Source organism: Scatophagus argus, chromosome 11 (assembly GCF_020382885.2).
Source record: "Scatophagus argus isolate fScaArg1 chromosome 11, fScaArg1.pri, whole genome shotgun sequence".
Taxonomy (NCBI): Eukaryota; Metazoa; Chordata; class Actinopteri; family Scatophagidae; genus Scatophagus; species Scatophagus argus.
The window spans coordinates 2,245,442-2,265,685 of NC_058503.1; the positions used below are offsets into that span (position 1 = coordinate 2,245,442).

Below are 20,244 nucleotides of genomic sequence, written 5' to 3' on the forward strand. Positions count from 1 at the left end.
AAATTAAACCAGTAAAATTAACTAGTAAATATGAATTTGTGTCTTTTTCTACCCATCAAAGTTACATATTTACAAAATTCACTCACTCAGTAAATCAAATAACTTACCTCACTTCACGTTTGTCCTACATACTAACAAATCTGAGTTTAAATTCTCAACTTCCCATCATTATAACTACAATCGCGGCCCGATAGCTACCATTTAGTCATGAGTTTTATTTCTTATTGGAGTACTGTTAGTTTTTCTTACCTGAAACAATACCGTTCCAAGAATACACCAAGAGAGAGGTCATTCTTGCCATAGAACTCCATTGTGACAATCCTGTTGACAACAAAGGCAATGACTATAAATTAATTCAAAACAAGATTGAGATTTTTGTATTGATCCACTAACTCTATGTGAAGAGTTTACCATGGGCTGACACAGGGGTTGGGCGCATTGTTGGACTGAGCTGATGAACTGCTGAAGAGCACACACAGTCTCTGATGGTTGACAGGATTCAGACAGTCCAACTGAAGACAACAACAACAAACACAAACAGGTCAAAACTAAGTTCAAAGCAGAGCCACAGAGACCCAGAAATGCAAACACCTTGCTCTCACAAATCAGATCAGGGGTGGGCTATGCTCCAACAAAAACACCCCAGCATGGTGGTCTAGAAAGATGAAGGAACACAGAGATACTTACTCACCATGATGCAGGTGATCTGATACACATTCCTGCCAATGGTTTCCTATTATTACACTGATCCACAGGTGGCGGTAATGTGCCAAGAAATATAGAATTGCGCCAAATTGTTTGTGACAGTATGTGCCTTCCAAAGGCAGGAAGGCACATACTGCCTGTGCACTCACAGGGCTAGACAGATATATAGTAAAGCTATTAGTGAGCTAGTCAAACAAGAATGGCAGAGGAAGTGCAGTTGAAATTACCAGCAGTGCGTCTGTGACCACTAACAATAGTCATAATCACTGTTTTATGATAAGCGTGTTCTTACATGTTCACTAGCCCAGTTTTAATAAACATGGATGTGAATAACATAATAAGAAATTATTTAAGTTCAAGTTTAAAAATGTTCGAAACAATCATCTTCTCAAATGTTTTATGAAGAGGACACACACAACTGGTTGTGATGAAACTCCAGGACACCTTAAAGAGACAGTACACCCCAATATCAATACATATCTTTTCTATTATCTGTAGTGCTATTTATCCATCTAGACTGTTTTGGTGTGAGATGCTGAGTTTTGGAGATATCGGCTGTCCAGATATCTATCTTCTTCTCACTAATGGCACTTCACTTATGGTGCTCAAAGTGCCAAAAAACTGAAAAACTCAGCAGCTATGTCTTTCTCCAAAAATCAAGATAATCCACAGACCTTGATGTCAGCAGTTTTGTAGGAACTATTTTCTTTCCGTATCACCACGCAGAAGGAAGGAAGAAGGAAGCTTGCATCTACTCACTGATGAGAGGTTAGCTATCAAAGCTAACTAAGCCAGCTAACATTATGGTCAGACATGAAAATCTTTGTTACAGCCCAACCAAGGAGGAAGCCATAACGTTTACATCCTGCGCTGTCACAAGCAAGAGTTTTACAAGGTTTTACAAGGAATAGTTTAACAGTTTTATTAAAAAAAAAAAAAGGAAAAAAAGGGGGGGGGTCATTTTGCAGTGAACTGTTCCTTTGGAAATAGTGTCAGTACTGCTCACCTTAGGAGTCCAGCTTATTTCATTCTGTTTGCTTGGCTTGTCCTCTTCACTGTCAGTCTTGATTGGTGGCTTGACTGCAGCGTCCCCAGTCCTGCTCTGTCCACTGACTGGCACTGCAGTATTGGAAGAGCTAAAGGGATCGGTGACTTCCCTCTGCCGAATACGACCTCCCTTTGCTCTGTAGTCTGCTAGCATCTTGGCCAGATCCTGGCTGTTGTTCAGCTGTTCTACAATTTGGGTGCTAGTAAGACTGTGAGAGGGCAGGACATCGATAGCCCTTGGCTGTGGGCCGCCATTTGTTTGTCCATTAAGGAGGGAAGATGGGACAGGCTCTTTAAGAAGCTGCCGCTTTCTGCGCCCATCCAGCTCCTTAAAATCCTTGTTGAGGAGAGGAGATAGGTAGACCTATGGGGCAGGGCAAACACAGGTGAACATGGTACAATCAATATAAAAAGTTGAGGCAACACTGCCTGTAAGTATAACACAGTCAATCTCATTTTTAAGCCAAAAGTTGATGTTTTTTAGCTGCTGTTTTATATATTTGCAATATGAAAATCCTTCTTTTTTCGACTGTCGGTCCGACAACACACGTCTGAAGACATCACCCTGGTTTCGGAAAAATGAGGATGAATGTTTTACAGTTTTTTGACATTTTATAGGACAAAATAATAGAGAGAATAAATTAACAGAGAAAATAATCAGCAGATTAATTAATAATGAAACTTATTATTTGCAGATCTTATTCAGACAAAGCTAGGTACCTGTTCAGGGAAGTACTCCCTGCTGGGGCAGTGCATGCCAGCAGGTGTAAGAAGGAATGGTTTCTTAAATGTGATGAAGGGTGAAATGCACAAGATAATGTCCTTAAGCTCCTGCTTGAAGACAGCAGAGATGGACTTGAGGTGGTCATCAGATGAAGCCACCTGCTCGGCCACAAACATCCCAGTATCATCCTGTAAGGGGTCTCGGAACAACCTCGGAGTAGGTGTCTCTGTACCTTCCCTGTCCTCCATACTAAGTGACTCGTCCTTCACTAGGTTTCTGTCTTCCTCATTGAGGGTGTCTGAGCCCATCTCCTGATCTTCTTCCATGAGGAATGGTGGAGGGACCGACAGAGATGGCACAGGGGGACTGGAGAATGGCGAGGAGGTCACTGTCTCTGTGTCATCAGCCTTCTCCTCGACAGAGGAGAGTGATTTTGGATTCTCTTTATCTTGGAGAGCGTCTAAATCTCCATTTTTGGATGAAGACTCAGAGGGAAGCCTTTCCTCCTCAAGTTGTCCCGCCAGTGCAGAATCTTGAGCCTCAGCACTTTTCTCCTGGCTCTCTCCATCTGTCTCTTTGTCTCTTTTCTCGCCATCTGCCTCCTCCTCTGCAGAGGCACCCTCCAGCAAGCAGGGGAACGAGGTGCTTTGGGCCAAGCTGGGCGGCATGGCAAACTCGTCCATGAGGAAAGAAATCTCCAGCTGAGAGTGGTAGGCCACACACACCATCAGCTTAATGATCTCCTTCACCCGGGCCAGCTCATACTCTGACGCACCACGCAGCTTGATGGAGCATCCAAGATGAAGGGGACAGCCTTCAAAGAACATCAAAGTCTTCACCTCATCTGGAAGGACAGAAGAAAAAAAATATCAAAAGACAAAATCAGCATTGACTCTAGAGGGAGTAGTCAACTCACAGCAGCATTCAGTGAGAGTAGGAGTGGAGAGTGGAGGTGTGCCTCTTACTGCTGGCCAGGGTGAAAGGCTGCATGTAGAATTTGTGGCAAGTTCCCAGACGAGGTTTGGTGAGGAGCTGGTCCATGGACATTACCAGGTCTCCTTGGGTCACACGACTCACCCTGTCCAACACTTGCTAAATTGAGAAAAAAAGAAAATTGATATGCAATATGCCATTGTTGCCAAGTGCTTGCTCAAGGGGGAATGTTGGGTTCTCTGTAATACAATTTAACTAAAGAGTTTGGTCTAGACCTGCTCTAATTGCAAAGTGTCATGAGAATGGAGATTGGAAAGACAATGGAACCAGGACAACTTTAATTATTCTGTTTCATGCTTCAGTTTTACACACAACACTTTTTTTCTGTTTCTACATGTCCATGACTTTTGTTGGATTGTCTTTATGAATTTTTATGAACCTCATATTAATTACTGACCGGCTTGACATTGATGACCAGTGTGATCCCGTGCACTAGCAGCATTTCCTGAGCAATACGAGACACAGTCTTCTCTACCAATACCAAGTTCGGACGGACGTCTACAATGCGCTGCACATAGTTCTTCAAAAACTCTCGTTCCTGAGGGAGAGACAAAGAAAAATCTTTTCTCCGTTTCAGAAAACAAGGGCACTGTAAAATGGTTGTTTCCTCTATTGTCTATTGCTAATTGCATTCAGAGTGACTTACTGACCTGTAGCACGATGGGGTCAATGCAGGTAAACTTGGTCTCCTCCCTGTACAGATATTCTATGGGGCACTTCAGCAGCAGAATTTTAGGGTTCTTGATGTATGGGTTCATCTGATTAGAGATCAGATAAGTATCAGGTTTTCAGTTTATCAGTTAGTAACGCTGTAGGTATAGCTGTAGGTATTTAAAGCACAGATATACTCTTTTTTCATTTCTGGACAGCAGAAAAACTGATTGTAAAGAAATGCTATTTAAGAAAACATAAAATGATCTTTGCTAGACAGAAAAACATGACACTACCTTCTTGTGTGCGATGCTCTTGGTACATACGAAGCCATTGACCACAGTCGAGTCAAACTTTCTTCCTCCAGGGATCTAAAGCACAAATGGAGATTTAGTTATACTTGTAAAATCATCTGAAGCACACCATTTAAAAAGATAATTTCATGTTTCAATTTCCAAACAGTGGTATATGACTACAGTTTGACGTGGTGTCTGACCTTTTTGATGTGGACCAGCTGCCGGATGTCCATGTCATCATCGTTGTTGCGAACATCAGGCCGCACTGTCTGGACCACCTGTCGAACCACAGGGACAATAATATCCCGCCAGGACAGAGACAGGGACTCACTGTAGAGTAGCTGCTGCAGCAGTGCCATCATGTGGCTGTGGTTGGCTGAGCTGAACAGGGAGGCAGAGTGACAGGTGCTTAAAAAGCAAAAAAACTTTGGCACGACAAGCCAATAGCTGTTAGAAATTTCACGAAAACATTTCTCAACTATTGTTTTATTAGCTGCTCTATTGGTAAGCGCAATGCCTTTAAAATAGAAATCTACTTGAACACTAGTGGGATTTCAGCAGGTGTATTCTTCAGAATGAAGATTAAATGTTGAACTAATTAGTCGACTAATAATTCTCATTAATCAGCAGGAACTGAACTGATTTGTACTCGGAAGTCGTTTTCCCGAGTTGTTTTCCGAATTCTGAAGATGGAAGTGACAAATACAATGCCCCCAAAGTCAGAATGCCAACTGGTCAACTCGGTTGTCCACAGAGGACACCGAGTTCGTAAACCAAGATGGCTGCCCAGAACATCTACTGTAAATAAAAGCTGTAGTTTTGCGTGTTTTTAGCTCTTTTGTCTTTTTTGTGTCCAATTTAGAAAGCCGTATACACAGTACTGTCTTACTGTCTACTGCTGGCATGAAACACCATGTATTGTGCTGTTTATCAACTGGTGCTGCTTGTAAACGGTCGATGTTGCTATAACAACAATGGCCAAATCACGTTACAAACGAGCTGTCCTGTGTTGTGGCAAATGGAACACATCCAACTCGGTTTTTATCGGATGCGATATCACTCTGAGTCCAGAGTTACACCTTGCAAGTACAAATCGAACGCAGGGTTAAACTCAAGTTTCACTGTAAAATTATGGTGCTGTATAATGACAATTAAAGTAAACCTAAAACTTGCATTTAGTTGAACACTGAATGCATAACCCTAGGGACTTCTACTATTATGTATAATTACACCAGACGCAAATATGTCCACGTACAGCAGCCTCTCCATGGCCTTCTTCTCTCCGTTCTCCTCTCGAAGCTGGTCAAGAGAGCTGTGGTGCCAACCCAACGGAGTGAACATCATCTCTTTAGCCTTCTCCTCCACACGACGGTTGAACAGAGACTCTGCAGGAACATCAAGTCAGGAAAGAGGGAATGAGTTTGCTTAGTTACAGTATGAAATTCAGTATGCTGTCTGAATAAATCAATAAGAGAGTGCTCCTACCCTTGATGAAGGCATCACTTATGACAATGTTCTGTCCTCCATCCTCAGACACAAGAAATTCAGCTAACAGAAGAGAAAGAGATCAGTCTATTGTTTCTATTAGGTATGACAACTTTGGATCAGACGTCTTGAGTAAAAGTCACAAATGCATGCAGGCATGACAAATATGGCAGGTGACAGCTAAGCAAGAAAAGTGTCAAGAAACCGGGAAGAATATTTACAACAGAATTTACCACTTCTGTTTCCTTTTCCAAAGAAATCTTACTAACCTGGTTTGCATACATCCTACATGAACGCATTTTACAGAACTTACAGAACCAAAGGTTGAAGCAACATAAATAAAGAAAAGCATTGTTTTCCTTTAGAAACAAAAAACTAGTCTCTTATGATCTGTGTCAAAAATGATCAATCTGTGTGGGGTTGTACTTTTTAGAGTAACCAATACATGGATTGACTTAACCAACTGACCTGAAGAAAAGAAGTGTTCAGAGCTAGACTGACGTATTTATAGAACATATTGCTTGTGGTAATATTTACATTTCTGCTCAGTGGCAGGAGACATGTGCGGATACTTGGACTGTTTCTTGACGTGGAAATTCACATTGTTTTGCTCCATGTTGAGGTTAATGGAGGCAGCTGAGTCACTGTCCACTACTGACTGGGAACTGCTGACAGATGTTCTCTTGCTAGGCCCGGCAGAGTCTGGACAGAGAGACAGTTGAGAAAGCTGCAGTTGGGATTTTAGTACTCAGATGACAAACCAAAGCCACATGGCAGGAGCTTGTGGAAATAGCAGCGATCCCAGCCAACAAAGTATGGCTACAGGTGTAACAAAAAGCCTTTATCAAAGCAATAAACATAAGATACATACTGGGAAGGGTGTACTCTGTCTCATCCACAAGTTGTTCTGTGTCGCTGTCATCAAACTTGATGTCCTTGAACCAGGATGGTTCTGAATGTCCTTCCAAGGAGTTGACACTATCACTGTCTGGAGACGGTGTTTCTGAGAACTCTGTACTCTAGAGACCAGACAGAGAGACGTCACCATCAGCACATTTCACTTCACTGAAATAATCTGTTGAAGCTGTTCAAGGTATGTTTTCTTGTGTTATCAGAAGACCCTGTTGAATCAATCAATATCGACATGTGATGTGTCCCAGTACGTTGCAGAAAGTGTAAAACAATTTGGAGTGCATCACTCTGTGCAGTATTTACTCATCAGAAGTGGGCCATTACCTGGAGGGGGCGGTAGAGAGCATACTCGTCCCTGAATAGCTGGTCATGGTGAGTAACACAGTCCAGCCAGCGACCGTCCACTAATGCCTGACCTATGGCAATAGCCTGAGCCCTGCAACACAGAAACATCAGAAAGGGAGGGGAGGGAGAGTGTAACAGTAGCTAGCTCAAAGGCAGCTTTTGTAAATAAATTGAATGTATAAGGACAGCCACTTGTGATGAGCCTTCTATAGTGAGAGGACTGATCAGCTTAAAAAAAATAACACCAAAGCTTGTTAAGCCAAAAGCCTTGACAAAAAAAACCCCCAAATCTCTAAACTGAGACACGCCATCTTATTTTTGTAAATAATTGACAGTTTGGTAAGCACAAGTAATGTATTCCTGGTGATCATTATGCTGCAGCAAGAAATTATCTATCATCCATCACATTAAAGCAGTAGTTTCTTGCCAATATTTAAGTGCGGAAATAAATACCACTTTAATATCAGGGAAACAGGTAGCTCAACTGTTTAAAGTTAGAGCTAGATATTAAACGGAGTCTACAAAAGTGGTTTTCATGTAACTCTTGGCAAGAAAGTGAATAACCATCTTTCCCAAAGTATTCAACTCTTCCTTTAAAGGCCCAATCTGTGTGATTTAGGGAGATCTATTGACAGAAATTAAATTCATTCTTCAATATAACATAATTATAATTTCAGTAAAATCATTTTATTAAAAAAAAGGTGTTTAGTTACCTTTAAACAAGCATTTTATTTCAACAGAGTGGGTTCTTCTTCTACAAAGTCAGCCATGTTTCTACAGACACCCTGAATGGTAAAATCAAACACTGGCTCCAAACAGGACCTTTTTCATTTTAGTAGCCAAAGCAGGTTCTCCTTCATGCTTGGAAATTGAAGGCGAGGCAAGAGGTGTTCAGCTGGTTGAAACCTCACCACTAAATCCTTCACACTGAACCTATAAGTATTTTGTTCAAAGGCTATTAACATGCCATAGTATAGAAAAAGAACATGTTTGTCCAGTGAGGCGCTACCTGGTGGAGATGGTGCCATTCCTCAGCAGCCAGTTGACAAGCTCTTTTCCTACAATGCAGTTGGGGTAGGTTCTCAGCCAATATCTGTGGTCCTGGAACTCCATCCCTGTGCTGTTGTGGCAGATTTTCTTCCACAAGTCCTTCAGCTGGGAGGAGTCCTGCAGAATGTATGTTATGTTGGTAAGTAATAATCAGTAATGACTAATAATACATTTTTTTTTCTTCCTCTTATGAGACTGTATTTCAGTTAAGGGGAAGCATTAAACCGTTAAACCTACAATAATTTATTTTTATGGCTACTTTGGGACAGGATGTAACAGATGTGAAAATAACACTGACATATCACCACCTTTTAAGTTGACACAATGAATTTTACACATCCAGAAGTTATAGAACAAAATTATGGAAGTCCAATATTCACTCTCTTTTTGCTCTGTTTTTCTACCCACTTCTAAGGGAAATATCTCCACGTCTCTATCTGCCAGAAGCTCCATGCTCTATGTTCCCCATCTGGCCTCAGGTAGTGTCTGGCTGTTGTTTGGTGTTGGGCAGGCTGTGTACAGTGGGATTTTTAGAGCATTTTTGCTGAAAATAGCTGTTACTGTTGCCAAGAATGGTGCTATGAGAGCAATGACACTGAACCAAAACAGTAAACTGTGCTACTCAGTCAGCAGAAACTTACCGAAGTTCCAAATGACAAGGGGAGCTGCAGGTGCTAACTATCTGATTCTTTACCTCGAGTGACCCTTTTCACACTGTCACATTGTTTCAACATCATTTTACGACACTGTTATTCTAAAAATATCAATTATAGCCTATTTGCACAAGTTGATGGAAATCAGTAAAAGAGAAAGAACAAAGCAGCCACCAGTAGGATCTTCCTCTCTTCCTCACTGTGGTCCAACTTGGTGCCACCCTTGGTGCCTGACACGGCCCGGCTAGTTGGTGGGCTGACTGAGCTATCGTACGAAGGCACCATGGAGGATCCAGAGCGGTCCAGCGATAGGTTGGTCACACTGGCAGACCTGCGGTTGAGACAAATGGATCATTCACACTGCTGGCTTAACTGAGCTGTACTGAACCAAGCTGGAGCACTCTGTACTTTACAAGCAAAAGCAAAGCAATGACTGACCTCTTCCTAGCAGGTGATTTGCCCACATCTTCTTGCAGCGTCGTCAATCTGGCACTGAGGCTACTGTTCTGAGGTTCCTGGTGAATCATACTAATGAACACACACATGCATGTTAGTGAAATATTTTAACCTCATAGAGAACCTTTTCATAGTGAATTATTTCTCCCTCCTTTCTATGGAGCTCTTAGTCTCTCTGTTACTGTGCCACAGGTCTTGCTGGGGCAGGTCATCTCAAGCCTAACTTGGCAGGGAGAAATAAAAACATTCCCTTGTTATCTGTAACACTCACAGACGCACTCTGATCCCTTCAGGAGTGTATGCCACCATTTGGGTGCCAATATCTCACTGGGGCACCACCTGTCTTGGTTCATGGTGTGGCAGTATCTCATGTACATGCTGTATAGACTAATTGTGCATCTATTTGTCCTCAGCCGAGTGTCACAAAAGTGTCATGAGACAACTTCCGTTGTGACTTGACGATATATAAATAAATTGAATTGAATTGAATCTATGCCAGTGAGCCTAATTTATGATGGTGAATTTGAGCATGCAGAAGACAACTTTTTATAGAGCTAGAAAGCATTGGCTTTTGCTTACAAACAGCTAAAGCTCAGACAGACGTGAAAAATGAATAAAACAAACAGCAAGACTCACTTCTTTCTCATCCCAATAGGAGTTTTTCTATGCCAGGAGAGAGAGAGAGGAAAGAGATTTTCTTTGAGGCAGGTGAAGATAATAAGCAGGGAGCACACCAACAACAGCAGAAAACGAGCATGAGGTTAAAAAATGTGTTCATTGATGGACGATCCTTTAAAGATGTCCTTGAATCCATTTGACAATTTGCCTGTTGTGTGCATGGTTAATAAAATCTTAAAAAAAACAAACAGTACATCAACAATTACTTAAAAGTAACTCAACTAAAGCTGTTTCTTCTAAAATAGATGCTCCCTTTGTTATTCATTAATTCGAGACAGTTTTCTGCATTACTGGCCACTCAGATTACATGCTGCAAAGGTGACCAGCAGACTCTTACCTTCTTTATATCTTACTTCATGAATGCTAGTTCATGGTGGTTGCATGCAGTTTATTCCTATTTCTGACAAAGGTCATAAACTGCAACATGATTCTATTTTCATGAGACCTGACCATGTACGATATACAAAACAGCAGAAAGTCAAGATAGAAAAAGCAAGCACAGACGGAGGAGGCTTGGAAAAAAAACTAGAAAAGGATGTTTCTATCATGAGCAAAATTAGAACATAATAAACCTATACAACAGCAAACAAGAGGTGAAAAAGTCAAGATTTCGTTTGTAGGTACACAGAAAGCCATGCAGGGCTCAGTATTGATTAAGATATACTAGAACAAAGAGGCACTGAAACTACTCCTGATTAACAATACCAGCATTCCTTTTGTACCAAGATCTAAAAAAAAAATATATCGTAAGTGTTCTTTGATTTAATGCAACGTGATTGGCTGACTTTCACAACAGCTACAACCCATACAGTCTATGCTGTGGTGAAGTCGAGCATGATGCACTTGACCGAGGTGGCAGTTCCGCACGCTGAGATGTCATATGAAGTACTCTACTGGTATCAATCTCACTTTAAGGGTACTGTACTGATATTGTAATATTTTAAAACCATACCCATCCTTAAAGCTTTGGTATAAAGGGTTTATTTTGGAGGTACATTATAGGTGTGGGCAAATTTAACATATTCAACAATCAGGCCTGATTATCAATCTGAATATGTGATAAAGATGGACATGTTCCTTTCTGAGTAAATGAACTCGTAGAAGATAAAATGTGTGTGTGTGTTCACCTCTGCCAGGTCAGGTCTTCCTCGAGGAAGATGTTCCTGCTGGCCTTACGTCCCCCTACAGGTGTCCGAGGTTCGCTGGGCTCCAACACACACACAGAGCAGGGAGAGTCAGACAAGACGCTCAGGTCCTCTCCGATGGAGCCTGATTCAGCTGAGTGGGCGTAGTTCAGCGCTAGCTTACGACAGTACGTGCAGGCCCGCAAGTCTCCTGGGAGCAGAAAGAAGACACAAAACAGTGTGAAAAGGAAGCAAAAAAGGTAATAAAGTTAAAAGCAGTTGAATTTTTTTTTGGTTTTCTCTGCCACAATGATATGAATCAGACCATGTTATGATGCATTTATGACTAACTAACCTTCAGTACAAAGTATGTCGCTTACCTGTGTAGCCCATGAACTTTCCTGGGATCTCCTGGTTGCAGCAGCGGCTGCAGAAGATCTGGCCACACAGTCGGCAGTGGTGGCGGCGGCGGAAGGTTGTGAACTTCTCATTGCAGTCGTAACACTCTTTACACTGGCTATCTGGCATCCAGTACTGCTTCAGATCACTGTCCTGAAAGAGAACAACATCCACAGCACACTGCTTTTAGCAACAAGGAGGTACTCAGTTGGTTTAGTTAATGGCAAAGCTGTCAAAGCGCCACGGCTGAAAATGCTTATTCATTTAAAAGTAAAATATTGACATTAATATTGTGCTTAATGCTTTGTCAGTACATATACATTTAAGGCATCTACAGTGAAGAACTGTGTAGGATAAAGAGTTGATGTTAGATTGGATGCGAATACCTGACTCTTTCCCTCCATTATTTCCTTCAGCCTCTTCAGTGCAGTGCGAAGTTGCACAGCTGTACGAGGGTCATGACTGCTTAGAGGGGTGTCAGACTTCCTGCTGCCGTCTAAAATCATGCATGTAAACAGAAACACACACATACATCACACAGTACAATTATACAGAGCACAACTGAACAACATCAGTGAAAAAGTTCACTTGTTCTTTAAAATCTACACTGCTTCATAGTCAAATGCGCCTTTTAAAAAAAATACTGACTGATGACATGAATTTCTCAAAGTGCATTTAAAAATGACAGCTAAGCAATAAACATTTGACAATGCACTTCAACACCTTAGGAATAACTCCCTTAAAAGTTGCACAATATGTATAAAATAACACAGGAAGCAATCATTAAAAGAACTGGGAAGGAAAAGAAAAACATGTTGAATATAAATGTTAGGTTTAGAATTGTTCATGACAAACATCATTCCAAATATTAGTACCTGGGTGGCAAACATTAGGGCAAACCAAAGACTAATATAAAGCGCTTCATTGAAAATGCACACTAGCATGCACTCAGACAAACAAAACAGTTTGTGTATGACCAAGTTGTTACAGTCAGGCTAAAAGCATCTTTAGTAAAACCACACAGTGCAGAAAAGCCCTCACCTGGCCAATCCACTGGAATCAGGAAAGACATGAGAACGGACGTTACAGCCTGTACGTGCATTCATCTTTCTGAAGCCTTATACAGCAATATATACAGTAAACGTTGGAATATTTTCAACCAAAACACAACTGTTTGTTTTCAAGTCTGTCTCAGTCTGCTCCTTTCTTTAGCCTCAGATTCCTCTAAAAAGAAAATTCTAAAATGCAAAGAGAGCAAACATGTTCCTGTCTGTTTAATATTCTTTAAAAAGGAAGGATTTATCTCTCAAAACTAGTGCTGCAACCAACTACTATTATTGTTATCCATTAATCTGCTGATTACTTTCATGATTAAATTAATTGTTTAGTCTAAAAGATATATAGATAAAAGTGTTAAAATGCTCATCAAAATTTCTTAGAGCCCAAAGCAACATCTTCAGACTGTTTCTTTTGTCCAAAACCCAAAGACCCAAAGCAGCCAATAATTACATTTAAGAAGATGAAACCAGCAAAGGTCAGACATTCTTCTTTGAAAAATTAGTGGAACAATTAAATGATTATCAAAATAATCAGCAATTAATTTTCTTCTAATTGACTAATTGATTAATAATTGCAGCTCAAACTATTTCTGGAATGAAATCCTACAAAACCTTAAGTGCATGAAAAATAAAAGGTGACACACCCCTCTTTTGACAAAATAACTTTAAGGGCCCGAGGGCAAGAAATTCCCTTTTCATACATTTTTAAACACTTGCTTCCTTACTTCAACAGAGTATTTTGGTGTTGAGCACAATGTGAGTACGAATGCATATGAATGCAATATTACTATAATCATGAAAATGAATGCTCACGGTGACAACACAAGACAGGACAGCAGTTTTAACAATATCTGATTTCAAATGTTCCTGTCATTAGCAAATTTTGTGAGATTCGGTAAAGGCAAAACCTCTTTGACACAAATTTCAGAGTTTTCCAAATGTGCAAGACATATATTTGAACATTGGGATAAAATTATTAAATAATACTCTTCAGTTCTGTCCTACCACACAGTTCTACAACTGACCCAATATGTAAAATCTAAGGAAATAAAGGACAGTGAGAAAATTCGCTTTCAAGAGTGCCTGTCACAGATGAAGCTGAATTTAGGAGATTCAAGAGGGAAGTTAAAACAGGATCTATGGTGTTATCAGTGGTCCCTGATTGGTTTATTCATTACAAGAGTAAGGCTTTGAAATTAACTAAAAGACTTTCAAATTACAGATAATACAATCAACAAAGCTGCTGAAGCAAATAAATCACTGCCAAGCATTGTTAATGAAATGAAATAAATGTCCTACCAGAATTATCTTCCTGTTTACTCCCAGTATGTAAGTCTGTGCTGTGCTAATTTGTCATTGGAAAAACAACATAAAATGTACTTAAACAGCAACATTTTACTGACTTTTACACTAAAACTAAAATGCCAAACATTTAATCACAATCAAGAAAGATACATTTAAGTCTCCTTTAAGCTGCAAACATTGTAGATTGACTAATTCTTACTTTTGTAGAATACCTTACCTCAACAGCTGAAAATGTTGTTGAACCCTGAAAAACAGCACTAGCTATGCTATACAAGAGTGTGTGCATGCATGTGTGTGTGTGTGTCTTACCAGAGACAGTGGAGGTGCGTCGGAGGTGGTCTGGGTGCTGTTTCTGGTGTGTCCTCAAACCATGGAGGGAGTGGGAAGGACTGGTGGACCAGCTCCTCCCCTCTGACTGAGGGGAAGGGGATGGCACATCTTGTTTCTCTGAAGCCGATGAGACAGGACGTCCCTCCTCTGCATTCACACACACATACATGTAACAATAAGACAAACATAGAAGAAAAATATTTTGCAAAGTCCAAAGAATACTAAACCTCAACAAATTAAATCTCTCGGTATACAGTCAGAACTTTTCTACTTCACCCATCACTTAATACCACAGACAACTAGCTGACAAAATATTAACATTTGTTGGTGACTAATACCTTGTGCCCTAAGATATTAAACACATAAGGACATACATTTGTAATCCCCCACTCTGGTCATATGAAAATTCATGCAACAAATTAACTAGCAGTATTTGACTTTTTTAAAAATAGATTTATCCATAATCAATCAAACATTTAGGTCTATACAAAACATCTGTTTGTTATGGGTTCTCAAACATGAAGAATTCCTTGTATCTTTTTAAATATACTATTTGGAAAGTGTTGAAAGTTATATTTTAAACCTTTTAAAGACTAGAATTACTGCCTTGTAATTGTATGCCTCCACACACCAATCAAGTTCAGACATACAATTCCTATAATACACTGAATATATAAAAAATATTTTAAAAATATATATAAAAAATAGCAAATAGTGGTATTGGGCCAAGTCTATGAAGGAATTTAATAAAAAGTAATAAACATAGTTCTTGGCAAAACAAAGCTATCTCCATATTGACATGAATGATTCCACTGAATAATTTCTAGTGACAAATATGTTGTTCTCACTTAGAGACTATTTTCACAGAGGACTGACAGGAAGTTTCGTTACATGGTGCAACAACAACCACCTGATGCTCAGTATCTGCAAAGATCTTATGGTAGACTGCAATGCTTCAAATATGGAAGTTGCTGCAAAGAAGCTAGGAATTCTAATTGTGAAATATGGTCACAATCTCCCATTCTGTTCCTGGTTTTGAATAACGTACAGAAAGCATTATGATATCACGGTGAAGTTGACCTTTGAACTTTTGGATATAAAATGTCTAAGTTTTATTGTTTTATCCTATTAGACATTTGTGTCACATTTTGCTCCGTTAAGCATATGAATGCCTGAATTATGGCTAAAAGTGTGTTTTGTGAGGTCAAAATGACCTTTGACCACCATAATCTAAATCAGTTCAGCTTTGCTTCCAAGGCATTAAAACACAGTTAGCAGTTAGGTTAGCGGCAGAGAATCAAAGAGCAGTTCATGAAATTTAATTTACAAACAAAAGGAAAGTTCTGTTTCTGACTCCTCTAAAATAGCTAAAGCGCAGTACTTGTCTTGTAATATCAACTGTATGAAATGTCAATGTGAGGCACATGCTACCACAGTGAGGGGAAGAGTGCTGTTCAGAGGGCATGGGAGTCATGTGGCATACTGGTTCCTGGCACTGGTCCAGTCAGGGAATTTCTATCACATGACCTCACAAGACTATGGTGATTACCTTGACCTCTGCAAACTGCAGCACCATGTTACGACACAATTTACCTTAATCAAAAAAAATGTGTGATTTGGACATACTGAGGTTCTGATGAATTGTTCAGCCCTAGTTTTAACACAGTTATATTTGCTGTGTCAAAGAAAGATCTGACCTTTGCAAACTTTTACAAATCAGTGGGCTGTGTCATAGCAAGACTTACAAAAAGAGCACTACACGTAACATAATTCACTTTAAGTGACATTCACGATCACTTGTCACTTGCTAACTTTCAAGCAAGGTGAAAAGGTCTCTTTTAGGATTTTTTTGTATGTGGAGTTTATGATACTGTATTACCTCATCTGTTCTCAGTTCACTGTTACCTAATTGTTAAAACAAAGCACTACAGACCGCTTTAATTCTCAAACCTCAGGGCAGGTTGGTGTAAAACTTGTAAGAACTAGCACAAAACTTTAACTTATGACTTTAAGAAATCTTTGCAAAAAGTAGGAGTCTGCAGCTTTGTATGAAAAAACATAAGTAACTTCACAAACTTTCCATGTAATTCTTGCACTGCCTTGACTCAAACATGTTGCAGTTAGGGCCCAAAGCACTGAATTAGCTAACAGTGAGCCTCTAAAGCCTAAGTGTGATTAAAGGAGATGTTTACTTGTCTAGAGCTGACACGATTAGTTAATTCATCAATAAGTCATATAAGTCAAATAAGATAACCAATTAAATGTTTCATTCATTTTTCAAGCAAAATGTCAAACATTTGCTGGGTCCAGCTTCTTAAACATCAGAATTTGCTGCTTTTATTTGTTATTTATGATAGTAAATGAAGAGTCTTTGGATGTTGGACTGTTGGTTGGATAAAGGTGGCAAGTTGAAGATATAACTTTGACCTCTGGGAAATTGTGATGAGCATTTTTTCAAAACATTTTTTGGGATAATTTTTAGACTAAATTAATCATAAAAAATACTCCAATTAACCAATAATGAAAATAATCATTAGCGGCAGCCCTAGTCTTAAAACAATTCAGTTAATTACTGGTGGATGTAGTCATTCCTGCAATCCACACTGACTGAAAAAACATCCCTTCCTATAACACTTTCAATGCAAGCGATGAGGGACAAATACAGTCCTTGTTCTGTGGAAAAATAGTTCAGATGAAGCTAATACAGAGATGGTTCTAAGGAAAAATCCACATAAAGAGCAATTTTATTCATCCTCATTTGCACAGAATTTGTTATAGGAAGGGATCTCTTCCTCTTAATTCTTTGTATACAGTGAAGGCAAAATTATGTAGATCTTAAAAATCCCCAAATTTCACTAATTTCTGAGAGAATTTATTTACAAGCACAGGTCTTGCAGAGGTTTTCAAACAAGGATTTTTGATTTTTTAGTATCAAAGTACAGAGGTGATAGGTGTCTCTACATCCATGGATCCTTTCAAAAAGGAACTGCTAGCAGCTAATTCAGCATTCTTCTAATGGTTCTAGTTTGCCAAAATGTGAGCAAATAATAAAAAGTAGCAAGTTGTTGTCCACTGTAATTGTCTTGATTCTGCCTGACTGAGGCGACAACAGTGTCACATTTTGAAGACCCCTCTACACATCACCTTCACACACAGAGAACAGGGCAGCCGTGGCCTAGAGGTTGGAGAAGCGGCTTGTGATCGGAGGGTTGCTGGTTCGATTCCCCCACCGGACAGGCAGGAAAAAGGGCACAGCTGGCTAATGTGCCCTTGAGCAAGGCACTTAACCAACCAATATATATGCTCTCTGTGTGTTTCACTGCATGTTGCATGTTGCATGTGTGTGTGTTTCAATCAGTGATGGATTAAAAGCAGAGAAGTAATTTCTCAGCTTGGGATTAATAAAGTAACTTAAAATAAAAAAAAGGAGACTATGACTATGACTATGAGACTTCAGCAAAACAAAACATTGGTACGTAATATTTGACAATATAACTTCATCTACATGCATGTGTGGGTCTCTGACCTTTGTTGTTGAAACGGAACAGGTTGACAAATGAGCTGTATGCAGAGCGGAGTGGGGGCTCGTCCTGCTCTGGCGTCAGTGGTTTGAAATGTGTCAGGTGGGAGGGGCTGGAGGGTGAGACGACAGGCGGCTCAGCGCTCCAGTCTGTTGAGGATGAAGACGAGGACTTGTCATCTGCAGCCATGTCACTGCTGGTCCTGCTACAGAGGAACAAAAAATATAAGAATCATCAACAACTCAGTTTTTTCTGGCATGTGATGTTTTTGCATTATATTTGTTATGATGCCATATCACATATAAATTGTCAGTTTGATAATATTTTACAATACAGTTTGAACTATTTTTTTCTAAGCAGCTTGAGATAAGATAAGATGAACTTTATTGATCCCACAGCAGGGACATTCACTTGTCATGGCAGTTCACAATAACAGAATAGAGTGCAAATGGCAAAAGTGTGCTAAACAGTTTATAAAAAGAGTTATAAATTAACAGTTTTAAAGTCAACACTCTACAATATACTGCTATACAGGCTATATACATATCAGCATCGTGGTGGAAGGTGATGATGTATTGCAAGTTAAGTTAACCAAACTCAATTTGTCCCTATATGCCATCTTCGCTGTAGTTCAACTTCTTCAAGTGGGAAGTAATTGGTAGCTTGCAAAACAATGCTTTCAAAGTAGCCTCCCTGACACTGACAACACTGTAGACATGTAGACATTACATTACACCTGAATCAGTAAAAAGCACGAGTATTTTTATAGACATCTTATAAATTAAACTATAACCAGTAAACTGTGATAACATTTTAATAAAGTATCACAACTTATAATAAGGAAGTCAACATTTCAGTACAACCTGTTGAATGATCTTGTATGTTTCAAAAAATAACTTTCAAAAGGATCAAAGCATAGTTTTTCGAGATATCTGTCCGTCTTATTCTGGTTTTTATTTGTAGAAAGCGCAATTTCTGTGATTCTCAAATGTCTGTTTTCTCGCTATAGGAAATAGATTTTATTTGCCAGCAGAAAAAACAGTTATCACTTTTTTTTTTAAATCACACACCACTGATACAATCTAAATCGGAATTACACCGGAACTGTCAAGTGGATCGTCCGACGATGAGCGGGTGTTGGTTAGTTTTAGTCGGCTGATAATCCTCTTGACATTGCTCAAATCTACAGTTATGGCTCATCTACCAACACCGTACAGTACATAACAGAAAAACCTCTTCAAGTCTCCTCAAGACTTACCCTTTGAAGAAAGCTACAGACTTTGAGTTCGCAATGCATGCCATCTTAAATCATGTGTGAAGAAAATAGCAGAAGTAACGACATCACATTCTCACACCATCATGTGATCATAACAGGCCGTAGCATGACTCCGCGGTGTCCTGACCATTTGACGGCTAAAGACCAAGCCCTCCACCCCACCGTGCACTATGTTATATTGCTAACACTAAGTTTACCATATGTTTACTCTCTCTTGAATGCGTTGATAAGGTGCAGACCGATTACGACCTATGTAACCATTAACCCTGTTGATACTGCCAAACTTGGCTAGCAACGGGATTGTAAACTAGCTATTAACTCTGGGCAGTTCCAACAGCTAATTTAATTACACTTTGAATAAATGAAGTCATACGTCAGTGTATTTGCCATATGCGACAATTAACCACATTAATGCAGCTTTTAATACACAAACTTAAAGTATTCTACTGGCGACAACTACTTGAAACACAAAATAACTGAACTAATAAAACGTTAGCTAGCTAACGTTAGCCAACTGCCTTAACGATATGTACAGTAGTAAATTACAGCTGTATTTAGCCAAGCTATCTAATGTTAGCCTCCTATGCTAACTACATGGACGGCGGCAACAATCTTCTTGGAACAGTTGACGCAGGAAAAACGGAAGGAATGCCATGACAGCAAAAATGTCAATTACCCGTTCAGTATATGAATTTGACATCAATGCAAGAAGCACCCAGACTTCGTAGACATCTGTAAATAAAACACTCAAAAAGCCGACTCCGATGAACGATTCTTTCCCTAGGATGGCGAAGGAATTTCCCGCCCTACTCTGCCTCTGATTGGCTTGCCCTAACTTACACATTTTAACCAATCATCGCTCCTCATGCCTCAATCTAACCAACCCAAACAGCGAATGCAACCAGTACTAGCCAGTCAGAGGCAGAGTAGGGCAGACCATTCCTTCGCCATTCTAGGAAAAAAATGGCCCCCCGTACATGAACAGCCCTGACGAATCGAAATCTACACCGAATATTGTCGTGACCAAGAGACATCACAGCCCGCACTCAGAAATATCGATTAAACCTGTCACGATAAGGTGCAGTTTTCATCAAGAAACAGTACAGCGCTTCGCTACGGCCTGTGTAAAGCAATAAGCACATCATTATGTGGTATTCTTTGGGATTTATGTTTGACAATGATGGACGAAGAATGCATGTTTATGCACAGTCTGTATTTTAAGCTGTAAATATATAA

At 39.8% G+C, this 20,244-nt stretch overlaps 1 protein-coding gene across 7 annotated transcripts in view; it reads right to left on the reverse strand.

The window, feature by feature from the left end:
- pikfyve (phosphoinositide kinase, FYVE finger containing) overlaps positions 1-19,837 on the reverse strand; it is a 31,942-nt gene extending 12,105 nt beyond the window's left edge. Inside the window, exons 1-24 of one of the 7 annotated variants that reach the window (XM_046404089.1) lie at positions 19,685-19,837; positions 17,738-17,937; positions 14,191-14,358; positions 11,905-12,014; positions 11,500-11,671; positions 11,123-11,330; positions 9,954-9,980; positions 9,300-9,389; positions 9,036-9,192; positions 8,168-8,325; positions 7,138-7,249; positions 6,773-6,920; positions 6,439-6,603; positions 5,902-5,964; positions 5,672-5,801; positions 4,617-4,797; positions 4,417-4,491; positions 4,120-4,227; positions 3,867-4,007; positions 3,442-3,568; positions 2,473-3,320; positions 1,712-2,116; positions 412-512; positions 250-321 (exon numbers count right to left, since the gene is read on the reverse strand). In XM_046404089.1, coding sequence (XP_046260045.1) covers positions 250-321; positions 412-512; positions 1,712-2,116; positions 2,473-3,320; positions 3,442-3,568; positions 3,867-4,007; positions 4,120-4,227; positions 4,417-4,491; positions 4,617-4,797; positions 5,672-5,801; positions 5,902-5,964; positions 6,439-6,603; positions 6,773-6,920; positions 7,138-7,249; positions 8,168-8,325; positions 9,036-9,192; positions 9,300-9,389; positions 9,954-9,980; positions 11,123-11,330; positions 11,500-11,671; positions 11,905-12,014; positions 14,191-14,358; positions 17,738-17,921 — 3,950 coding nt within the window. In that variant the 5' untranslated portion in view covers positions 17,922-17,937; positions 19,685-19,837. Of the gene's footprint in view, positions 1-249; positions 322-411; positions 513-1,711; positions 2,117-2,472; positions 3,321-3,441; positions 3,569-3,866; positions 4,008-4,119; positions 4,228-4,416; positions 4,492-4,616; positions 4,798-5,671; positions 5,802-5,901; positions 5,965-6,438; positions 6,604-6,772; positions 6,921-7,137; positions 7,250-8,167; positions 8,326-9,035; positions 9,193-9,299; positions 9,390-9,953; positions 9,981-11,122; positions 11,331-11,499; positions 11,672-11,904; positions 12,015-12,559; positions 13,866-14,190; positions 14,359-17,737; positions 17,938-18,990; positions 19,609-19,684 lie in introns of those variants that run through there. The other 6 variants (XM_046404090.1, XM_046404086.1, XM_046404085.1 and 3 more) reach the window with 6 other exon arrangements.
- Between the last annotated feature and the right edge of the window lie 407 nt (positions 19,838-20,244).